The 24,232-nt window shown below is 51.3% G+C and overlaps 1 protein-coding gene and 1 long non-coding RNA gene across 10 annotated transcripts in view; one reads left to right on the top strand and one right to left on the bottom strand.

Moving 5' to 3' along the window:
• Nucleotides 1–24,232, top strand: part of SIM2 (SIM bHLH transcription factor 2) — a 48,032-nt gene that overhangs the window by 19,737 nt on the left and 4,063 nt on the right. The window contains exons 5-8 of the mRNA XM_036072181.2: nt 3,222–3,307; nt 5,353–5,552; nt 10,288–10,394; nt 22,686–22,833. Coding sequence (XP_035928074.2) covers nt 3,222–3,307; nt 5,353–5,552; nt 10,288–10,394; nt 22,686–22,833 — 541 coding nt within the window. The remainder of the gene's footprint in view (nt 1–3,221; nt 3,308–5,352; nt 5,553–10,287; nt 10,395–22,685; nt 22,834–24,232) is intronic.
• Nucleotides 1–24,232, bottom strand: part of LOC118522873 (uncharacterized) — a 32,307-nt gene that overhangs the window by 4,459 nt on the left and 3,616 nt on the right. For 3 of the 9 annotated variants that reach the window (XR_004910826.2, XR_004910827.2, XR_004910830.2), the window contains exons 2-4: nt 10,596–11,674; nt 10,303–10,432; nt 5,961–6,078 (exon numbers count right to left, since the gene is read on the bottom strand). This is a non-coding gene — a long non-coding RNA (uncharacterized LOC118522873). Of the gene's footprint in view, nt 1–5,128; nt 5,625–5,960; nt 6,079–6,949; nt 10,018–10,302; nt 10,433–10,595; nt 11,675–12,055; nt 12,676–24,232 lie in introns of all 9 variants that reach the window. The other 6 variants (XR_004910828.2, XR_013448814.1, XR_013448775.1 and 3 more) reach the window with 6 other exon arrangements.

Below are 24,232 nucleotides of genomic sequence, written 5' to 3'. Positions count from 1 at the left end.
AACACAAGCAGAGGGAGTGGGAGAGGGAGAAGCAGGCTTCCCGCTGAGCAGGGAGCCCGATGTGGGGCTCGATCCCAGGACCCCCGGACCACGACCTGAGCCGAAGGCAGACGCTTAACGACTGAGCCACCCAGGTGCCCCTAGACCTGGGTTTCTTAACCAGAGGGTCCCCGACAGAACTCAGGGGGTCCGTGAAACTGCACGTGGAGAATTCCATCTTTCTTCTGTCTGGTTGGAATGTAGCAGTTCCTTGGCTTATAGACTATGGGGGGTACGCCATCTTACTCCCCCTCTTACCGGTGGCTTCGCCAACGACAGTCACACACATTTTCATTTCACTTTACAGTTCTCGCAGGTGTTTAAACTTACCACGCACGCTTCATCACTACTTCGAAATTTCAGGAGTTACGAGGCCGGCTGCTGGCTCTTGTTATTTAATACGTGAATAAAGCAGCACATTTATAACCAAATCACCACTTGTTTCATTACCAAAAAATATGAGCAAAAATATTTTGCTAACTGTTTTCAGTACAGTTGGTTCAGTTTGTGATCTCCTATATTTTTATCTTCTGCACTTAAAAACGTTATTCTGGGTAGGAATCTGTGGGTTTTGTGCCACGGCAGGAATCAGTTAAGAAGCCCTGGTCTAGACGGAGGCAGGTCCACCTCACCGGCCTGTCTCCATGTGGGGACACGATCCTCCACCTCCTCCACCACGGTCCCATTACTGAACACGTATGGATTGGGGTCCTACCGCCATAAGCACGTGTAAGGACATAATGTGGTGTGATTGATCGGGGGACGATGTGGGGCACATCATTACGCAAATGACTCCCTAAGTTACAATTGCAGTGCATGCTAGGATGACGAACTTATTCTGGGGCGCTGGCCTTGTAACACCCTCTCTCTGACAGTCCAATGAGACCAACCAGCATGCTGCTCAGTGGGTCTCTTGTCTGCTGTGGACTGTGGTATCCCAACTTGGCCAAAATTCCCCATAGAACAGAATGCAAATGAAGAGACATCAAGCATGGTAGAATGGGGTAACCAGCCGGAGAAAAACTCAAGTTCTAGTCTTACTGCTTCCTCCTGGGAGGGGCCGTTCTAAGGCTAGAAGGAGAGACTGCAGAAGAGCCCACTCCGTTTTAAAACCACCTGCAGATACAGCCTACGGCCCCCGTGTTCTGTTGGAGGGGCGGCCACATTTACCCATAATTCCTCTGCAGCGGGACATAGTCACTGTGCGTCTCGCTTTTCCTTACCAGGGAGAGAGACTGCTGTGCTGGTTTCTGTGATGAGATGGCTATGGTCTGTAACTCTTTTTTTTTTTTTTTTAAGATTTTATTTATTTATTTGAGAGAGAGAAACCACACGAGCTCAAGCCGGTGGGGGGGGGGGGGTGCAGAGGGCTGAGGGAGAAGCAGACGCCCCGCTGAGCAGGGAGCCTGACGTGGGGCTCGATCCCAGGACCCTGGGATCATGACCTGAGCTGAAGGCAGACATTGAACCACTTGAGCCACCCAGGCGCCCCGCTATGGTCTGTAACTCTTAAGTCCTTGCAAACAGTCTGGCCACATCAGTGCACACACGTAAGCTCGGAAGAAGTAATTTCTAGCAAAATGAGAGCTGGGAGGAGAAGAGTGCACCTGAGTCTCATTCTTTCACTGCGGGGTTGTTTAAAGCTGGAAAAGGCTGCAGGAGTCTTAGAGAACTCCTAAGACCATTGTGCTGATATTGTTCTAGAAAGTTCCACACAGTGCGTTGGTTACACAGGAATGGACTTTCTCCCTCGAGCTCTGGTTTCATGTTACCTTTCCATGTCATAGCTTTAAGTTAAGTGTTTATCAAATGACAGCAGACGAGTCTTGGGAATATCAAGAGGCCCTTCCAATCCCAGTCGCCGGGGGGTTCATGTCTGAGGTGTAGCAACCACACAGAGACGCCCGGAGCTCCAGGACAGGTGGGGCTGCCACCTGAGTGTGCAAGGCGTGAGGTGCACGGGTGCTGGCGCTGCTCCCCGGCTTCTCATGCACAGAGCTGGCTTTCTGCTGCTGAGCTTGCCCTGCTGCTTCATGGTTACTGTGCTCTTGGCTTTCTCCGAACTGGCTGGTTCATTACCACGTGAAGGTGTTTAGAGCTGAGCGTGCACACCTCCGTGCGTCGCTGCAAATGGTGCAGACAGGCAGGCGTGTTACCGGGAAGCCTTATGCCTCGCAGACCCCGGCCCGCTGCAGAGGAATTATGGGTAAATGTGGCCGCCCCTCCAACAGTGGTGGGGGAGTGAGGAGCCTCGCGGGCGATTCCCTTGCTCCCCCTGGGGAGGGGCGGGGGGCATTGCCTCCACTCCTAATGGTAACCTTTTTTTAAAAATTAATTTATTAACTGCCACCAAGTAGCTGTTTATTAGGAGTGGAGTGACGTCACCCTCACCCAGGGGCATGGACACATCATTCCAGAGAACTGGTATCTGTTCACTGAAGCATAGGGTGTGTCCTTAGGGGACTCGCTTGCATTTGCAATAGTGAGGTCAGAGATTGGTGGGTGAGGCCTTCAGGCCAGACAGGGAAAGACTGATTGGAGAGGGTCAGAGCCGTCGAGAAAGGAGGGGTGGTCGGACTGGGGCTCTAGATGAGGGCAAAAGCTTCGATCTGGCCGAGCGAGTGGGTCTGTTGGGTTCTCTTCCCCATTCCATGGCAGTCTCGGGCAGGATGGGTGCCCCGTGGCTGCCTCCCTCTGTTGCGGAGGGGGCTGTGCTTGGGAGCCCTGACTCAGTATCCTCCACCCTGAGGGAAGTCAGATGCCTCTGGGCCCTCCTGGCCGACTCAGGCATCCGCCCCAGGGCTGGCCAAGGCGATTCCTTTGGCGCCAGGCCTCTCTGTGCCTGCCTGGAGGGGACCACGGGCCGGTCGAGCGGGGCTGGGCCCACTGCACTTAGAGTCCTCACCTGGCCCCAGGTTGGTGTCTCCTGAGTTCTTGCTACGGCCACGTTTCTGGCTGCCTGCCTCTGGAGCACGTGGAAGCCACGCCAGGACGGGGCCAGTCTCCCCAGCCCACCCAGGTCGCGGCCACAGGCAGAAACTCTCTGGGCAGGGGCTGGGCATTCTGGGATGGGGTCTCTGGCTGCCTGGTCTGGGCCTGAGGGTTGACTGACGTTGTTGGGACAAAATCGGGGGAAGCAGTTGGGGGACAGCTGGCCAATCTAACCTCACTCCTGCTTTCAGAGTATGAGATAGAGAGGTCATTCTTTCTGCGGATGAAGTGTGTCTTGGCGAAAAGAAACGCGGGCCTGACATGCAGCGGATACAAGGTATGAGGATCCTCCTGTCGGGGGGGGTGGGGAAGAAGGCGTTGGCGCTGGGTCTTCCCTGCTTTCTCTTTTGTTCCTACTGGTGAACATCGGCAGACAGCAAGCACCGGGACCCAGACATTTCCCCCTGCCTAAGGCAGAACTTTCCGGGGAGGCCGCTGGCCTCCGCTTCTGCAGCGGGTCTGAGAGCTGGCATCTTACAAGGATATTCCAGGAGGGCTGGATGTCGCCAGAGGAGACCAGGAATAAACGTGGCCCAGGGTAGAATTTTCCTTTCCTGTAGGTTCCACTTTGCTCAGGTCGGTGCCATTGAAGGAGCTGCCCCTCGAGCTTACTGAGAATCCCTGTCGCGGGGTCGGCAGCGAGTATTCAGAGCACAGAAACGGTGCCCCTACCCTCGAATGTTCGGCCAAATCCAGGGATGATGACTATGATGTGCTTGACTAACGATAGAACCCGTTCCGAGGGGCCACGGGCTTTCAGCAGCGGCCTCTCATCTAGTTAATTAATAGTCATGGCAGCCCTCTGAGGGGAGTATTATTGGCCCCATTTTATGATCATCAGGGACGCAAGCAGAGAAGGGAGAAGACCAGCAGGAGGCCCGCAGGCTAAGGGGCAGAGTTCCTCCCGGCTGCATTTCTCTGCCAGACCTGGCCCCTGCTCTGGCTAGCTCCAGAATCCAGGAGTAGGTCCCCCGCAGAGCCCACGGGCGGCGTGGTGCCTCAGCACCAGAATCAGCCACTCCAGACGGAAGGGCAGGATGGGGGAAGTCCGCGCTGAGCAACCCCTTCCAAGCTTCTGTGTCCTCTCTGGAGTCTGAAGTTACTGTTTCTTCCGCCTTTGTCCTCTCTTTCTGGAATGCCTCCTCCCTACCCCCTCCCCACCCCAGGGGCTGCCTTTCCTCAGCCCCCTCCTTTGAACCCCACACTGAGCTCTTTCCTTTGACTTTACCTCACTCTGTTTTATAGTTTGGGGATACATTTCTTATTTGCTGACTCAGACTCGAAGCCTATTTCGACCAGGGGTGGAGAACTCCCAGCACTGTCCTGTACCCAACAGACTTGGGTCTTGAGTTATTTCTGTCGCTTATTAACTGTCTAATCTTAAGCAATACAGATCACCTACCTTGTCCTCAGTCTCCTCATCAGTAAGATGGGACAATAGACTGGGCGGATTTTAAGATTTATTGCAGCTCTAAAGACTGAATGAATTCAGGAGTCCTGGAGGAACGTTTTTGAAAAGAGATTTTAAGATTTTAGCTGTTCATCACTGCTGTCATGATGATTGGGATCCTTTCGAGATTTTACTGACTCTAACTTACATAAATCCTGCCAATGTTGAGGCTGAAGATTGCATAAATGTTTCCGTTTGACATTTGGAACACTATACGTTCTCTCCTGCATGGTTTTTGGCTATAACAATCAGGTTTCTATATAGCCACTCCTGCTTATTGCTTATTACAAGGGGATAAATTCTTGAGTTATAAATAAACAAAACAAAATAAAAATACATTAAAAGGAAGACTCTTGATTCTACTGAAAGAATTCTTAACTTACTGGAATGGTATAGCTTGTCAAGTGATATAAATGTCAAGTTAACAGATGTCAAATCCAGTCCCACTGGGAGGCGATGAGCCTAACAGGTACCCAAGCGAGCATCATGGAACCAACAGTTAGCTTCCCATGGTGCTTTTGTTGTGCCATCTCATAGTGACTTGGTGATGAGTTAATTATGGATTATGTATTAGAGTACTAGAGTATGTATTAGTATTCGTATTAGTATTAGAGTATGTATTAAACCCATTATGTATTAGAGTCTTACCTTGTGGAGTTACTTGAGCAGAGTCAATCGGATAAGACAACCCTTACATTTTACTATGATATTGTTTCCTGAGAAAGAAGCATGTTGGCCCGACAGCTCAGTAGAGGCTGGGCTGGGCATTGTCCAGCGTGCTCAAGAAGGCGGGCAGCCCCGAGCCAGGAGGAGTGGGCGCCGGTCTGACCCCCAGGGCGGCCGGCGGCTGACCCTGCCCTCTGCTTTCCCAGGTCATCCACTGCAGCGGCTACTTGAAGATCAGGCAGTATGTGCTGGACATGTCCCTGTATGACTCGTGCTACCAGATCGTGGGGCTGGTGGCCGTGGGCCAGTCGCTGCCGCCCAGTGCCATCACAGAGATCAAGCTGCATAGTAACATGTTCATGTTCAGGGCCAGCCTCGACCTGAAGCTGATCTTCCTGGATTCCAGGTGAGTTTGGCACCTGATGCTCCTGCAGAGTTCCCGAAGATGCCGACGGTGGAAACTGCCCCGAAAGCTACACTGTGAAGCCACAATGTAACGAGGAATAAGTCATACTAAGAATGCGAGTTAGGGGGACGCCTGGGTGGCTCAGTCGGTTAAGCGTCTGCCTTCCATTCAGCTCAGGTCATGGTCCCAGGGTCCTGGGATGGAGCCCCACCTCGTGCTCCCTGCTCAGCGGGGAGCCTGCTTCTCCCTCTCCCTCTGCTGCTCCCCCTGCTTGCATGCTCTCTCTCTCAAGAATGTGAGTTAGAAAATGATTTAGTGGAACCAGGTCATGAACTGGAAGAATTGCTATCAGCCTTAGGACTCAGGGGGTAGCCAGCTTCTCCAGGTTGTTTTCTATTATTTACTTACCCCTTCATCATTTCACTGAAGTGGGAACTGGGAGTATGTGTTGTGGACACAAGTTAGCCGTTTTTGAGGGCCCACGATGTTGGGATTCTATCTTGTATCTCCATCAAGTAGGTAGGACCTTAAAATCAAAAAGAAAGACTGTGAGTGTGGACCGTGAGGTGGGGCGGCTGCCCACGCAGGCTGGTGGGAAGCCGTTCGGGCTGCGGCAGCCGCCGGAGCTGAAGCTGCGAGCAGGCAGGTGGCCTTCCCTGGGGAAGGCTGTGGCCACAAGCTCAGTGGGTGCCCCGTCTGGGCCTGGGCTGGGAGGGCGCCCCCTGGCTGGCGGGGAGGGCGAAGATGCAGTGGCCCCAGAACCATCTCTCTCAACTGTCCTTTCGGCTCCTACTTGAGTCTGAGGATCTCGTCTCAGAGAGAGAAGGGAGAGTGAACGAGGTGGAAGCCCTGATGTGTTGTTGGCTAGGCCTGCCCAAGCCCGCCGCACCGGGGAGGGGTGTGCTGGGAGTGGCCGCAGCGGCCGGCTGGGCCGACCCCCAGGGCAGCCTGCAGGCTTCACCAGCCTTGAGGCCTCAGGCCTGCGGGGCTTCTTGGGGCTTCCATGTTCTCATCTGTGAAACAAGTCAGCCCCGCCCTGCCCACTCGGCTACCCACAGGCTATTAGGAAGGGGAAATTTGATCATAGACAGGAAGCATTTGTACAAGTAAAAAGCCTGATGGGCCTGCAAGGTGAGTCACTTTGCCGGGTAGCCCCCTAGAGTCCTCAGCTCTACAGGGAGGACTAAATGTTCAGAGACCCCGCTTCTGCTTTTCGGTGTGCGTGGCTAAGCTTTCTGGGAGAAAGGAGATAGATACATCCATCTGTAAATATAAATATATATATATATTTTTGCTAAGACTTATAGATTTTTTTCCCCCACCTTTTTTATTGTGGTAAAATATACATGACATAAAATTGGTCACTTTAACCAGTTATGGGAGAAAATCACACATACCTGGTTAGGGGCGGGAGGCGAAGACACGAATTAGCCTAGGTCATCGTTAGCACACGTCAGGACCTCAGAACCGTTCATAGGTAGAGAAATGACAAAGGTTGACATGACAGATTGGCTTTGTGCTCCCAGAAGGAGTACATACAACTCTTTGGGGGAAGGAGGCCGGCACCTTTGGGCAGCCAGACGCTGACAAATGCTGTTTTCCTGCAGCGAAGACAGACCCCTGCCCGGAGAGGGGCCCCGGGGGGCTGGGCTGCCTGGGGGTGTGGCGGAAGTGACAGCAGGCCGTGGGAAGGGGTTCTTTCTGGATTCAGGAGCCACTTGTAAAAGTGAACTGAAAGGAATTTCAGCTGTCCAAGTTCATTATTTCACACACTTGGGAGAGTCTCCCATGTTATGTCTGTCTCCTAGTTTTCCTTTGAGGATTCTAGGAAAAGCCTCTGGGGCTCAGTGAATTCTCTAGAAGAGGAAAGAGAGAGGTCTCCCCGGGAGAAGAGATTTCAGGTCTTCTCAAATCGTTCGATGCACACAGCTTTGAAACGCCAAGGACAAAAGGAGGGCTTTGCAGAAGGGGGTACTGGAAGTTAGCTGAGAGACCAGCTCATGGTGGGAGCCTCAGGCATGGACTTTCTCGAATGCCAGCGTCCCTCCACATCTGGGTGAGGGCTGGACCCCTGAGGTGAGTAGGAAAGAAAGACAATGATCTTGAAGAAGACTCCCTGTCTCTGCAGAAGTCCACTGCTGTTCTCCCAGCTAAGTACCAGGAAGCTTCCAGCAAAGCTTCTGAACTCCAGTCATCTAGGAGATACTTAAGAGGGTCGGTGACGAGCTGGAGAATTCTTCACACTCACTCTGGTCTCCGGTCTGTTGCAGCTCGGTCTTCGATAGGCCTCTGGGCTGGGGGACAGAGGGGCCGGCCCAGGACTCAGAGGTCAGCAGGATGGCCCTGCGGGGTGGGAGATGTCCGCTCCTGGCATCCAAACCCCAGAAGCCACAGTGTGGGGTTGGCTTGAAGTCCAGCAGCCCTAGAGTCACAGGGGCCTGGGTGGTGGACCTGGGGGGTGGCCACTTGGCCCCTCACCCAGTGTAATCCCAGACACAACTGAACTCAGCATAACCTGAAATTTGGTTCATAGGGGTTTTGTGGTATTTCACTTTGAAACTGTAGCTGGTGCTTTTGCTAAGGATGGGTGAACCCAGCCATGTTTGGGGTTTGGCAAATCCCTCTGACAGGTCTTCAGACACTGGAGGTTTGGAAAAAACCAGGAGGGCGTGCTGCCAGACCCTTCTCTTTTCCTTTAATTTTTAAAACCAGCGTGTACTTTGATGAGAAACTTAATACATGTGTTTCTGATTCATTTACACGTTCAGGGCCGTTGTTCTGTAACTTTACTTCCAAAGGGTCTGGGAAGCATCTTTCATCCTGACACAGTAGAGATGCCGGGTTTTCTTTTTGGGGGGAAGCCAGGTCTCAGTTTTCCTGCCACACAGTTCGACTCCAGTGGGGCCTGAAGTTCTAGGTGGCCCTTAGACAAGTCGCCCGAGCCCCTAAAGGCTGGGGCACGTTCCCTTTCCCACCTACCTCCAGCCCCGTCTCCTTCCCGCCCTGATGGAACACCATGGAAATGTGTACACCAAATAGTGACCGATTCCAGGGAAATATGAGGCTCCTGGAGATTTACGACCCAAAGCCCACACAGAACTCAACAGAAAGGGGAGCAGGTTACGGAATGAGGTCAGATTTCCCTGTTTCATTTCCAGCCAACATTTCAGATACATGCCAGCAGGACCCCCTGTCCCGGCCCGTCCTCAGGCCCCACCTCTGCCCCCCAGGACTGCCTCCCTTCCCTTAGAATCCCTCTTGTCCTCCTCTTTCATCTGTTCTTGAAAATCTGTCACCAAGACGTTTGGGCCACCTCCTCTGAGGGCACGGCTCCCAGCTCAGTTGCCCAGGGCCTGGGAAACAACACCGTTGCCGCCTGCCATTTTCACCTCTGGACGGAGCGATCCGAACACCAGTGATGATGTGGTTTTGGACTTTGAGAGCTGCTTTTCTTCAAAGAGCTGACATGGGAAATCCATATTCCTGGGGCTTGATGAGAACAGAGAGGTGGTAATGGCAGGAAAACCCCAGGAGCAGGCTGCCCTTTCGCCAGTGGACTGCAGGTTTACCTTGCAGTCACGATATTTTTGGGGGCTGTTCTACTATTTTCCGGGGCTGCGTGGCCATCCTCCACTGATAGGAGGAGTCCACGTCTCCGGCTAGTCTGCAGATGCTCCCGCCCAACCCGAGCATCCTGAGACCACCGTGTCCAGTGCAAGACATCCAGGCTCACACACACAGTAGCCGGGATGCGGAAACCACCCAGGTGGCCGTCAGTGGGTGAAGGGACAAACCAAACGTGGTATCTACACACAATAGAACATCACCCAGCCATGAAAACGAACGCTATCCTATCGCATGCTACAACATGGGCGAACCTTGAAAACATGATGCCAAGTGAAAGAAGCCAGACACAAAAGGACATGTGCCAAATCATTTCACTCCTCTGAAATATCTATTTTTTAAAATTAATTAATTTATTTGTCAGAGAGAGAGCACAGCAGGGGGAGTGGCAGGCAGAGGGAGAGGGAGAAGAAGACTCCCCACTGAGCAGGGAGCCCGATGCAGGACTCGATCCCAGGACCCCGGGATCATGACCCGAGCCAAAGGCAGACGCTTCACCGACTGAGCCACCCAGGCGTCCCTCTCCTATGAGCTATCTGGAATAGACAGATTCATAGAGACGGAGGGAGAGTGAAGCTTACCTGGGTGGGTGGGTGGGGAGCAATGGAGAGTTCTGGAGATGGAAAGGGTGCTGGTCACACAACGTTGTGGATGTAGTTAGGGCCACTAAATGTACACTTAAAAAGGTTAAAATGGCAAAGTTTCTGTTATGCATATTTTACCACAATAAAAAAACCAAAGGTTCCCATTGGACCGTCACCCCAAAGCCCCTGGAGAGTGGGTCTTTCTCCCACTATCAGCATCAAAGTTCACTGGTAAGCGCCCCCAGAGAAGCTTCACCCTGAAAAAGGAAAACACGTTAAGCCATCCCAAATGTTCTTCCAGCTGGTAGTTTCAGAAGAACATTCCCGCTCATGCATAGTGCTACCGGGCTAGAGTTCAAAGACTCTCTTCTTATAAAAAAGATCATTCTCGGTTTCCAAAACCAACATCACCCCCCGCCCTGAGCCTTTTAGCACTTGATTAGTTGGCAAAACCAATCTTAGTTTAAATGAAAGACAATCTGCAGAGCAGGGTAACCCACAGAGCCACTGTCCCCCCCCACCCCCAGGGTGACCGAGCTGACCGGGTATGAGCCGCAGGACCTGATCGAGAAGACCCTCTACCATCACGTGCACGGCTGTGACGTCTTCCACCTCCGCTACGCACACCACCTCCGTGAGTACCGCTCACCCGCGCCGGGCTGTGGGCCGGGGCTAGCCAGGGAGGAGGTGGTCAGGACGGAGCAGGAAGGCGGCCCTTGTTTGGTACAATGGTCGCCCGTTGTGCACGCATGAATTTTAAACCCCCTGCACACTCCATCCACCCCTTGGTTAATTAAGCACAGCTACTGGTCAGTTCTCAGACGTCCAAGCTCACCTTCAGGTGACACTCCGGCGGGTGTGGGATGGTGCTGGAGCTGCTGGATTGGAGATAGTGGATTTAGAACCTCAGTTTCTCTATGACGTCTGGACACCAGTTGCAAGTGAGGGCGACCAGCAAAGAACCAACCTGTACAGAGCCCTTACTACCGTCGGGCACTGATTTAAGTGATTAAATATGCTGCCAACCCAGTGAGGGAGCGTCTCATGTTCATCTCCCCCTTTGACTACTGAGGAGGAGCCGAGGTTCAGAGAGGCTAAGCCACTTGCCTGGGGTCACACGGTGAGAGGTCGGCAGAGCCTGGAGCTGAAGCAGGCAGCAGCCGGCCTCTGACCCCTGTCCACCACCCGTTGGCAAGCTCAGGGGAGACCCCAGGTTCCCAGGATGGGAGAAGTCAGCATGGAAAGAGTGAATACTCAGGATTCGATTTGCCAATGCAGACAGTTGGGTGAACATCTGGATGGGGTGGGGCTGGGGCTCGAGTCACCGAAATGTTTAAAGAAGTGACACTTTTCTTCTAGAATCCAACTTGAGGCAGCAAAGAATTGGCATGGAGTGGGATACCTCATCCTCTCACAGCCCAGCCCTCCATGCCAATGGCCGGCTCAGGGGTGCTTGTTAAGGGGGTGCAGATGGGTGGAGGGGCCAGATCTTTTGCAGTGCAGCCCAGACAGCATGGCCCCCATCTTGCTTTGCTTCGTGTTGATGAGAGACATTAGAGGACAAGTTGCTGGTGTCAAGCTGAGGGTGGATGACAGGTCCAAGGACTGCTCACTCTGGCCGCATGGTCTACCTGCCCAGTCAGTGTCGACTGGGACCCGGCGGGCATGGCAGTAACTAGGGTGTCGCTGGGCAGACTCAGACAGCTTCTTCCTGCTCGCTTTTGATTCACAACAGCGAGGAAAGGTCGCCGTGCACCGCCAGACTCAGAGTTGTGAGCAGCCTTTATATCTCTTGCGTTTCGAGTAACCGAATCGTGATACAAACATCCCTGCCGTTCTTGAAAGCAGCTTGGTCAGGAAGCAACTGCTCACTGTTTGGATGGGATCTGTAGGTCAGCCTCGTTCATATGGGAGCTGGAAAACAGGGTAGGAAGTGTCAGTTACAGAATCAGTTCTTGGGGAGACTTGCCAGGCAGGGAGTAAGCGGAGAGAGTGCGTGCTCTGGAGTCACGAGAGCGGTCGGGAGATGAAGAGGCATCTGCTTTGAGGGTGTGGAGCAGCGTCATCACCACAGAACAATCTAGAAGGGAGGACAGGCGTGAGGGCCCACACCTCCGCACCGCCGGGGGGGGGGGTGGCCCAGGAGGGACGTTCCCTGCCACTACCACTGCCCGTGGAGAAGGCAGGTGGCCGCTCTGAAAGCCCCCACCCCACGGGTCCCCAGCCCCCTTCCGTGGAGGCAGGAGCTTGTCAGGAGCCCTGATATCCAGCAAGCCCTGATATCCCCCGAATTACCTGCAGGAACAGTTGCTCCTCAATGTGGGGCTGCGCTGGAGGACATGAGGCCTCTAAGCACGGAGAACGAAAACTTATGGAATTAAAAGTCTTCATTTTAAATCTCATTTCTTATCGCTTGCGCTGCCTGGCTGACAGAGGGAGCAGGGACTTCCCCACCCCAGGGGAAATAAATACAATTTGTATTTGTATCTGGAAACGTAATAATGTAATAAAGGCCACAGTGATGATCAGCGCGAGGTTCTTGTGACCATACAGACTGGAAGCTTTCCATGTATCCATTCTGGCCTCTCGTCTGCGGGGAGCCAGGCGGCCCTTGTGTCCATTTCCCAGATGAGCAGGTGAGCCCCGCGGCTGGAGGCCTGTGGGAGGGCAGCAGCTGAGTCAGACAGGACTAGAGTCCAGGCCTGTTTGGCTCTCAAGCTTTGAGCGGTTTCCACCACAAGATGGCTCTTAGACGTGGAGACTGTCTCTGCTCCATCAGGAGCCCCAATCTTCCCAAGCTCAGCCAGCTTCTGAAGGGACTTCATTTGAGAGGTCCTCTGCAATCTGCATGATAAATTCACCGTATCTCACTTGGGATTTGGTATTTCTAGACATCTCGATTATCCAAGGGAGCCCTGAAAGGGAAGACATACACAGGCTTCCAGGAGACACACGGAAAAGACAGAAGCATTTAGAAACCAGAGGGAGCGCGGTGGTTTTTTATTTTCTCCAAATGGGCTAGAATTGGTAAATCAAAGAAAATTAAATATAGCAACACTGGCAATGATTGCTACTGTGCGGTGACCTTCACTACGGTGGAGAAACACCACAGGGACTGGAGGCAGAGAGCACGGCCCAGCAGGCTGGGGGGAGACGGGGCGCGGCCTTGGGATCCGCCATGAGCCCCACGTCGGCCCCAGACTCCCCTCTGCCAGTTTTCCAGATATAAGCCAGAGGAGCGTTGACATGGAGAAACAGCCGAGGCTCTTACCCACAAATAGGGGTGGGAATTAGTCTTCCAGAGCTCACACCTTGGCTCCAGGACCGGAACCATCTTTGGATGTCCTCCTCAGGAAAACCATTACTTTCCCCTCCAAAGCTGGGACTCTCAGATGAAGAAGGGACATATTCAACACGCAGAGCCTGGTCTTTGGAAGCCGGGTCTTGTGTGGAGCTTGGGCAGTTCTGAAACCTCTGTGTTGTGAGGTACCTGAGGCTCCAGTCTCCCCACCCACACCTGGGGCCAGAGGGGCCAACTCCAGAAGCCGGCCCTGAGCCTAGAGTCCAAGTACAGCAGTTTATTTGGACAGCGACTGAAACGTGGTTAGGGGAGAGAGAAGTAAGGCATGGAGGGGAAGGAGCCTTAAGAGGGGCTTGTCTGACTGGGCCTCAGTCATGGCGCCAAGGGGAGTGAGCTGAGGTATTTATATTCCTGCTCCTGCCAGTGGTCGGCTGAAGGCCACTCTCGGGGACTATTAACCCCCTGCCCCCCCACATCTGTCAGAGTGGGCCCTGCCAGAGAAAGGCGTCAGGAGGGAGATGGGGCCGTCGGAAGTTGCTGGGTGCCCTCCGCGGTGAGGGCAGGGATGTGAGGAGGCATCAATCAGAGCAAAGGTCCAGAGGCCTGTGTCTCCTCAGCCTCCTCCCCTCGTTGGTCTCCAGGCTTCATGAAGGTGTTCTCCATCCAGCCCTCCCTGCACAAGCTGCTCCTCACCTCCCAGCCCAGGTGGTCGTCTTGTCCTTGCATGCATTGGTCACCTCTCTCTGAGGGGCCCTATTGCCCCCACTGCCCAGGGTCCCTGTTGGTCAGTTGGAGTGTTGTCCATATCCAAACTCCTGCCCCAGGGAGGCCGGGGAAAGCCAAGCCCCCCACTCTTTCCAGTTCTGTTTTCACTCCTCACATGGTGTCATCTGCTGTCAGCTCTCCTCCGGAGGATGTGTCCAGCTCCTTCCAGCCCTACCCCAGCGCCCTAAGTTCTTGTTTCTGGACAATGCTTTCCACCTCATGCTGTTCAGATCCTTATGGGGACTGTATTGGTCTGCTCGCGCTGCCATTACAAAATACCACAGGCTGAGGGGCTTAAACAACAGAAATGTGTTTTCTCACATTTCTGGAGGCTTGAATCTGAGATCAAGGTGTCGGAAGGGCTGGTTTCTCCGGAGGCCTCTGTCCTTGTCTTGTAGATGGGCATCTTCTTCCTGTGGCCTCACGTGATCATCCCTCTGTGTGTGTCTGCATCCTCATCTCTTTTTATTTTAAGGATACCGGCCATACTGGATTAGGGCCCCCCCATTACTTCATTTTATTTCAATTACTTCTTTAAAGATCTTATCTCCAAATACGGTGACATCCTGAGGTACTGTGGGACGGGACTTCAACATATGAATTTGGGTGGAACACAGTTCAGTCCATGACAGGGACTTTCTCTCAGAGCTCTGTGTCCTTACCCAAGTAGTAGGCCCAGCTGGACAGGCCGGCTTCGGGGTACAGGTGAGAATTCTGAGAAGGCAGGATTCGTCATTTGGAAATGTGACTTTCCAGTCCTGTCACGTGGTGCTTCAGTAACTGACGGCAGGGCTCAGGGGCCCGGCCCCAGCCTCCTGCCCTCCAGGCTTCACCCGGATCCCGGATCCGCATAGTGGCCCCTGCCAACCTGGGACTCAAGTCCTTCATTCCGATCACAGCTGGAGCTGGCCTGGTTTCTTGCCCCAGGAGCTCAGGCATGCAGGGCAGCCTGTGCCACTTCCTTTCCATCCCCCACAACGGAAGGCGGCTGGAAGTGGCCAGGACTATGGTGACCCTCGGGACTCCAAGGCCATGGGGGGCGCTGGCCTCCTCTTATAGGGAGACATACAGACACATCTGTCTTCACGGTTGATGAGGTCACTGAGCACAGGAAACATCTGCCAACACCCAGGGAGGTCACTGTCTGATTTTCCAAGGCCAGATTTTCTCCACACCGGCGTCCAAAACCCCGGAATCCCTGGAGATGGGGCGAAGGGCTCTGCCAGCAGCAGAGTTGGACATAAGGCAGCAGTGGCTCTGGAGGACCACAGTCAGCCAAATGGTTTTCACACATTGTTCAAAATATTATCTTAACCCAGAGCAGGGATCCACAGGGTCCAAAGAAAGCACAGCCCCTAAAGAAAGAGAATTCAACACCTTCCAGAAAGTCAGCTTCCTACAGAGAAGCAGGGCTGGGCAGTGCAGTCTTTGGGGAGCATGGGATTCCAGAGGTCAGCAAGACGGGGGCTAGCATGGCCCTCGCATCCTGGCCTCTGTGTCCCTGTGGACCTGGGCCTTCCCTGCAAGTCAGACTGTGCCAGGGCTTTGCCCAGAAGCTTTTATAAGGAAAAATGAACACGGATCCTCTAGGGAATGTATTTGACCCTCCCAGCCTTTCCCCGCCTGCCATCCCCGGGGTGGCTCTGCTGAGTGTGGGCCCCAGCGCGGGCATGACAGTCATGTGGCCTCAGGGCGATACACAGCTTGGGAAGGGACTGATATCAGTGACCTTGATGATTTATGTTGAGGGACACCAGGCAGATTTCTTCTGGACACAACAGTTTGGAAGAACTATGATGTCCACAAGGCTATTTGTCCAAGATGGTAGGAGAATGTCACCGAGCTCTCCAGTTAGGCCCCTCTGCAGAGTGGGCCCAAATCACAGAGAACACAGGCCGTGTCCAACTGTCAGAACATTTCAAGATCACAGCAAGGCTTCAAAGCCTGAGTATGTGGTCTACAGACTTCAAGCAATAACTGTTAGAACTAAATTATAGGACAGCCGGTAGACACCCAGGGAGAACACACCCTAAATGGTCCACAAGAGTCACAAACCAGATGTTTATGGGGCCAGGCCTGTGACATGTATGATTGGGCAACTGTAGGGCAGTAGGGAGTGGAAGAGCCTGTGGCCAACACACGGCCGTCCGAAGGACGCTGAGTAACAACAGCTCTGTGCCACCAACAGAGCCCACCCGGGAGCTTACGTGGTACATGGGATACCTGTTTGCACACACTCCTAGCTCCACTGTGGAGCAGGGGACGGAGGTCTTCAAATGGAAGATGAACTTGAAAGGAGTTTCCAGTCTACTGTGACGATTCCATTTCCGGTGACCCTAGCCCCTGCTGCTGGCCTTGCTTGCCTCTGGGCTGGACATGGATGACCACGTTTAACTCATACTCAGATCCTTTTTTAGATACTCTCCTCCACGCAGGGTCTGGAGGTAGAGGAGTCTTTGTCTTGCAAGTGAAGGTGTGGGGAAGCCTGTGCCTTAAGGGGGAACCACGAGTGATGGACCAGTAAATAATCCTAGAAAGCACAGCGTGATCTACACCTTGTCCTGATCCCTGGAAGCAGTTTGGACATCTAGAGGTGTAGACTGTACCTTCGGGGGACAGACGGGTCGGGCTCAGCCCATCTTCCATGGTCGGTGCCACAATGTGGCCCTTGGAGACATTCTTCCTGAAGGTGCTTTCCACGCCGTCCTACCCATCAAAGCGCCTCGGTGTAGAGCAGGGCATTGTGTGGGGACCGTACACGCTCCCTAGAGGAACACGGGGCTTTTCTTGAGTCTCACTGGCTACACTCGCCCGAGGCCGGAGCCGGCAGAGGGGATAAGAGCAGGAGGAGCGTGGGGATCGCACCCACCAGTTTTCCCATGGAGGGTGGTTTTGTTTCCTGGGGCTGTCCTAACGAAATACCACAAACTAGAGGGCTGAACACAATGGAAATTTACTCTCGCACAGTTCTGGGGACCAGAAGTCCGAAGTGAAGGTGTCGGCAGGGCTGGGCTTCCTTTGGGGACTGAGGGAGGATCCTTCCTGCCTCCCCTACCTTCTGCCAGCGGCTGGCAATCCTCGGCTGTGGTCCCAACCCTCCAGTCTCTGCCTTGGCTGCCCCCCATATGTGTGTCTTCTCCTCTCCTGTCTCTTAGAGAGGCACTTATTCGAGGTAGGGCCCACCCTATTCCAGGACGATGTCATCTTGAGATCCTTAATTACATCTGCAGAGACGCTTTTCCCAAATATGGTCACGTTCATAGGTTCCAGGGGTCAGGATGTGGAACCTATCTTTTGGGGGAACACTATTCAATCACGACAGGCATTTTTGGTGTCCTTTTCATCTCTTAAAATTCAAAATAGCCCAAATAGATAATAGAAATACAAACAAATAGAAATAGAAATTGTGCTCCAGGCCAAGGTTTACCTATCAGTGAGGCTGAGAGGCCTGGTTGCGCCTTCAAAAGGAATTCTGGAGGAACCAGGCACGCCACCTACTTTTCTGGATAGCAAATTCATGGAACCAGAATTCCCACCCCAAAGCAGCCTCAGAAAACCATGACCACTGGCTTCCATCTCAGCATGGGCCACCCTGATTAAAGAAACATCTTAGACCTCGATGTTGGAGATACTGTGGCCTGGAAGCTCCAGGGCCAGGGCCTCTGCGCACAGAGCTTACAGCTTAGGGGACATCTCCAGCCTGCCCCCGTCCATCACCTCCAAGCAGGGCCTTCCTCATAGTCCTCCACCCTGGGATCATTTCAGGTAGCTAATTAAGAACCACAGACTGGAGGGGGAGCTAGAGCAAACCAAGGAATGTTGTAAGTGTCTAGGATTTCAACTTGGATTGATATGTGAACTCTCACCATGGGTCATAGGGAAGCAAAAAAAAAATTGTATGTCTGTTTGGTCTCCGTATCTAAGTCCCATCACAACAGAGGCAGGGAGGGTCAGAAATAATAAAATCTCTGCAACTTCTGCCATTGGAATCCTAATATAAAATATTTGGAATAAACTGGCTTTATTGTATCTGGCTTAGATGATTATGGATAGGTTTTAGGAATGTTGTAAGAAATAAGGAAAGTATGGGGGTGCCTGGGTGGCTCAGTTGGTTAAGCTTCCAAATCTTAATTTCAGCCCAGGTTCTGATCTCGGGGTCATGGGATTGAGTCCCATGTTGGGCTCCACGCTCAGTGCGGAGTCCACTTGGATTCTCTCTCCTCTCTCTGCCCCTCCCCACTGCACATGCGCACTCGCTCTCTCTCTCTCAAAAAGGAAAGGAAGGAGGGAAGGAAGGAAGGAAGGAGGGAGGGAGGGAAGGAAGGAAGGAAGGAAGGAAGGAAGGAAGGAAGGGAGGGAGGGAGGGACGGACAATATAGGAAAAAGGAAAAGCATGTGGTCTTATCGCCGGGGGCGCTCCAGATACCACTAGGAACAGATTTCAAAGCTGAGTTGCTTCATAAGCACTTCTGTTGAAGAAGGAATGGCCGCTTGGGAAATCCACACATGGGACCCTTGTTGGATCTTCTCACATCTTTTTGGGGGCCAAAAGCAAATTGGTTGAGTCTCCCTTAACCTTCCTTCCACCTCTCCTTTCAATGTAGCTACAGAGAACCTTCTGGAGGCTGCTGCCCCTCCTCCCACAGGGGTCACTCTGAGAAAAGGGAGTCATCAGAACACCCAGCCTGGGGCCCCAGCTGTGCCCATAAGACTTGTTGGCCCCACTTTCCCGGTGATGCCTGCCTCCCATGGTTGTAGGAGGCTGAAATGAGGCCATGCATGCAAACCTGAGCTGGAAATAGAAACTGGATTTTGCCGTTAAAAAAGCAAACCCCAAGAGGAGAAGCATTGTAAAGAGAGCTCTTTCCTACTACCTCTGTCTGCGCTCTTCAGCAGGGAATCTCGCTCCTGCCGAGGGAGCCCACGCAGGTGCACGTGCCAAGCCCGGGGGGAAGAGAGCTCGTGTCTGCACTGTCCCGGGGAGCCCTGCCCCTCGTCTGGGTGGGATGGCGGTCGTGCGGCTAAGTAAGGGGCGTGGGGCCCGAGGCGTGCTGCATTTCCACTTCCCGAACCCCCCCCCAACACTACTTAGCTGTGGGAAAAATAATTGTTCACTTTTATTAAAAAACGAATACCTCCTTATTGCTGGAAATGTAGACAATCAAGAAAAGCTGAGAAGAAGAAAATGAAACTTCCTTGTAATTTGACCAGTCAGATAATGAGAGTTAATATACATCGAGTCCTTGCTCTGTGTCTGCACCGCTGTTCTGAAGCTTCACACAGATTATCTATCCTCCCAGCAGCCGGGTGAGGTAGGGAGTATGATTATCCTCTTGTTCTAAATGGGGAAACTGAGCCACAGGGGGTTAGTAACTTGTTAGTAACTTGGCCAATAGGTGCATGAGAAAGTTATCAGATATATGATTTGCAAATATTTTCTCCCATTCGGTAGGTTGTCTTTTCATGTTGTTGATGGTTTCCTTTGCTGTGCAGAAACTTTTTATTGAGATGTAATACCACTTGTTATTTTTGCTTTTCATCTTTTAAGGAATTTTGGGGGTTCCATACAAATTTTAGGATTGTTCTGTTTTTTTTTTTGAAGGATGACACTGGAATTTTGATAGGGATTGCATTAAATCTGTAGATTGCTCTGGGTGGAATGGATATTTTATATGAATTCTTCCACTCCATGAACATGGGATATCTTTGCATTAATCTGTGTCTCCTTCAGTTTTTTCATTAGTGTCTTGTAGTTTTTAGGGTATAGGTCTTTCACCTTCTCGGTTAAATTTATTCCTAGGTATTTTATTCTTTTTTATGTAATTTGTAAATGGGGTTGTTTTCTTAATTTTTCTTTCTGATAGCTCATTATTAACGTGTAGAAACTCAACAGAGTTTTGTATGTTGATTTTATATCCTGCAACTTTACTCAATTCATTTATTAGTTCTAAGAGTTTTTTGATGGAGTCTTTAGGGTTTTCTGTATATAATGTGTCATCTGCAAATACTGACAGTTTTACTTTTTCTTTCCTTTTGGGTTGCCTTTTACCCTTTTATTTTTTTTTTCTTGCCTAAGTGCTCTGGCTAGCACTTCTGATTCTATGTTGAATAAAAGTGGTGAGAGTGGGCATCCTTGACTTGTTCCTGATCTGAGAGGAAAAGCTTTCAGCTTTCCCCTGTTGAGTGTGGTGTTAGCTGTGAACTTGTCATAGATGGCCTTTATTATGTCCAGTGGACATTTATATCGCCACTTTGTTGAGAGGTGTTTTTTTTTATCATAAATGGGTGTTGAATTTTGTCAAATGCTTTTTCTGCATCTATTTTTATCCTTCACCTTGTTAATGTGGTGTATCCTATCGATTGATTGCAGATATTGAACCATCTTGCATCCTGGAAGTAAATCCCATTTGATCTTGGTGTGTGATCATTTTAATGTATTGAATTCAGTTTGTTAATATTTTGTTGAAGATTTTTGCATCTATGTTCATCAGAGATATTGGCCTGTAATTTCCCCTTTTTTTGTGGTATCCTTCTCTGGTTTTGGTATCAGGGATATGCTGGCCTCATTAATGTGTTTGGAAGTGTTCCCTCCTCCTCTGATTTTCTGAAGAGTTTGAAAAGGATTGGTATTAATTCTTCTTTAAGCATTTGGTGAATTCACCAGTGAAGCCATCTGGTCCTGGACTTCTGTTTGTTGGGAGGTTTGGATCACTGATTCAATCCCCTTACAATCCCTTCAGTCCTGTTCAGAGTTTCTGTTTCTTCATCATTCAGTCTTCATAGGTTTTATGTTTCCAGCAAATTATCCATTTCTTCTAAGTTGTTCAATTTGTTGGCATGTAATTGTTCATAGCAGTCTCATATGATCTTTGTATTTCTGTGGTCTTGAATGTGTCTTTTTTTCATTTATCATTATACCATACAGATTCCCCATTATATTACAAATTCTTATTAATCATTATTCCAATAGCTGCATAGTACTCCAAAATTTATTTACCATCTTCCCTAATTCTTGGGCAGTCAGGTCTCCCCCTCCTTTTTCTCCAGAATTATAAGCAGGACTGCTTATAATAGGATTAGTTATTGGAAGTGAAGTCAGTGTGTCAATGCATATGAGCCGTCAGACTGCTTCCCAGAAGGACCGTACCAACCCATGCTTCTATCAACACGTGACAATGCCTCCCACAATAGATTAGTTGACATCACCTGTTGTCTTTTCATTATTTTCTTTGAGATACAATCCACATAGTCTAAAACTCACCATTTTAACCATTTTCAGAGGTTGTCAGTATATTTACAATGTCGTGTAAATCACCTTTACTGAATTCCAGAACATTTTCTTCATCCCAAGAAGAACCCTGGTACCCATCAGCAGTCACTCCTGGTCCTCCTCATCCCCAGCTTCTGTCAACCACTAATCTGCTTTTGGTCTCTATAGATGTGCCTATTCTGGACAGTTCACATAAATGGAACCATATTTTTTTTCTTTTTAAATGTCCGCTGATTTAATGGATGGTATCTAGCTTTGAGTTAAGCAAATACATTGAACATTTGTTTATCATTTATATTCTTTGATGAATTGTTTGTTCAGGTCCTTTTCTCATATAACTTTTAGGGTCTTACTGTTTTCATTGATCTGTATGAACTCTTTCTATATTAAGGTGAGTAGCTCTTTGACTATCATATTTGCAGTAATTTTTCTTCTGCACCAGAATATTTTACTGCAGGTGTTAAAAGTGGATGATAAAGAAGCACCCTTAATACAAAAAGAAGCCACAAAAGCAGTGGAGAGCCCCAGGAGGGTTTGGGCAGACGGTGAGGGGGCTCTGCCTAGTGGCACAAGATGAGGGCCCCCAGGGGGCTCCTTCAGTGCCAACTAGTGCAGGCACAGAATTTGGCCACCTCCCCAAATCCCTGCTCAGGTGGCTGCTAGCTAGAGCCCTGGGCCCAGCCCTGCTTTGAAAAGCAGGAATGCCCGATAGCCATGACCTGGGCATCAAGGGATGCCTTTTAGATTTGTGCTGGCCTCCCCCTCCGTGGAGAAGACTAACTGGGACTTTCTCCTCTCCACTGCCCACCCAAAGCTTCTGGCACTTCCCTTCCCCTCTAGCCTGTGCCCTCCAGGCCCTGAGGGAAATCAGTACAGAGGCTTTGGAAGTGAGCGTGGCTCAGCACTCCGGAGTTTGCACCCATGCATGGAAGATGGCCCCATCTGCCCAGTGTTCAGAAACTAGCCAAGAGAGTTCTTTCCTACATATGCAACATAGGAAATTGACAGGCCGGAGGAAAAGTGGGGCTAATGGAAAGAAAATATAAAAGGCAACAGAATAGCAGTCTCACTGTGAATACACACATGTTCTGGAGAGCAGCAAATATCAACAATTTGACACTTGGTTGAATGTACTTATTATTTTGTTTAAATAACTACATCACCCCCTCCCCCTGGTGCCTATTAAGGGTTTTGGGGATTAAGGGTTTGGGGGATTATAACATAATCGTGGCATTTGGGAAACTGAAAAGCAGAACCAATTTTATCACTCTGCCAGGTGCAAATGTTGTACGGGGACTAATTGTTTTTCCCAATGAAATCAGTGACTATTAAATTTGACAGGGGAGGGGAGAGATTGCTCCTCGGACCCCTTGAAATCGTAGGCAAAAATCTTGCATGTGCGTGTGCGTGTGCGCGTGCAAGCATGCACCTTCCCGTGGAGAAAGCCCATTCCTTTTGTCAAGTTCTCAGAGGTGTCCTTGACCCCAAAAAAGTCCAGAACCGGGGCTGTAGGTTATCCATGGGGGCGGTGTCCCCAAAGCAGGGCCTGCTAATTGTCCCTCGGGATTCATGTCACCTTGTGCTTGCAGTGCTGGTGAAGGGCCAGGTCACCACCAAGTACTACCGGCTGCTGTCCAAGCTGGGTGGCTGGGTGTGGGTGCAGAGCTACGCCACTGTCGTGCACAACAGCCGCTCGTCCCGGCCACACTGCATCGTGAGTGTCAATTATGTCCTCACGTAAGTCAGACGTATTTGTTTCCTTGCTCTCTCCTCCTCCCCTGTCCCTCATCAGCCCGCTCCCACAAGCACCATCTCTACCTCTCTCTCTCTCTTTCCGAAACTGTTCATTTGTCTCCTGTTGTTTTTATTTAAACAATGTTCGTTTGGGAAGGTCCAAACTATTTCTGTACTCAGCACAGAGAGCCAGGTGCTAGGCAGTGGGGGGAACACCAGAAAGGGAGCCCTGCCCCAGGTACAGCTGAAGATTAGATCCCAGAGACCAGCTGAGGGGTGTGGGGGGGCAGGGGACAGGTGGGAGATGTCCTCTCCCTCCATCTTGCATAGGCTGCACATCAGGAATATAAATGTACGCTCTTAGTGCCCACAAACATCAGGGTCATCTTGCATGCTCCTGCCGTGTGGGACAGGAGGTATCTCGCATTTTTTCCCTGTCTTTCTGTATAGTCCATTGCAGGTGATGATGAATGGCCCCTTTAGAATCCCAGAAGGTCAAGTTCAGTTGCAAATACTTTTAAGACGATTAGGCACAAGAGGACATGAGTCTCCCTGGGACCATATATTACTGTGGACCCACCATGGCTATTGTATGTGAAATCACCTGCACCCAGCTCTGGCCCTGAACTTGATACCCTTGCAGCCCCCCAGCCCCACCCTGAACAAGGTCCTCAAGTGTGCTCTAAGGCAGTAAGGATTTAGGCTCTCAGTTCTTTCACAGAATGATTGCCAGGTCCCTGGTTTCTTGGTTCGGTTTTGTTTTTTTAGAACTAGAGTGTGATTTTAGCAAAACTGTAGGGAAGAAAGCATTTTAGCCCCTTAATGATTCTTCCTAAGCAGACAGGTGTGGGCTGGTACTTTGGGCAGCTTCCTCACCCCCCTCCAACCATGAACACGACCATGCTGAGTTAGCTCTTTAGGGCAGAAACCGGCGCCTGTTGTGGAAATGGGCTAGGCTGGCAGCCAGGCTCCCGGACCCTTGACGGTCCCCCACTCACGCCCCGCCTTCTAACTAGAGAAGCAGCTGAGTCCCAGATACCCAAACTGATAAGTAATGCTTCTGCCCTTTCCTTTTGCCCTGACACACTTCCTCGTGGCCCATGGTGTCCCAGGGAAACGTGTTTGGGAGCTAGAGGATGCGAGAGAGCTACAGTGACCGCCCCCCCCCCCCCGCCCGCTATTCCTGCTGGATAACACTGACCTCACTCAGCGTTGCCCAAGCCTTCGGGGGTGGGGGTGGGGGGGCTTTTATCATGAGGGTGGCCTGCCCTCTGCTCAAGTCCTGTCCCATCCAACCTCAGTGAGCCGCTGTGCTGGAGCTCTGTGAATGCGCTCGCTCGGGGGTGCGGGCCAGGGAAGCCGCTCTTCCGGGGCAGCCTGCTGGACATGATTTGTCCTGCCC

Source organism: Halichoerus grypus, chromosome 1 (assembly GCF_964656455.1).
Source record: "Halichoerus grypus chromosome 1, mHalGry1.hap1.1, whole genome shotgun sequence".
NCBI lineage: Eukaryota > Metazoa > Chordata > Mammalia > Carnivora > Phocidae > Halichoerus > Halichoerus grypus.
The sequence above is the reverse complement of the archived record's forward strand: the minus strand, read 5'-3'. Positions and strand labels throughout refer to the sequence as shown.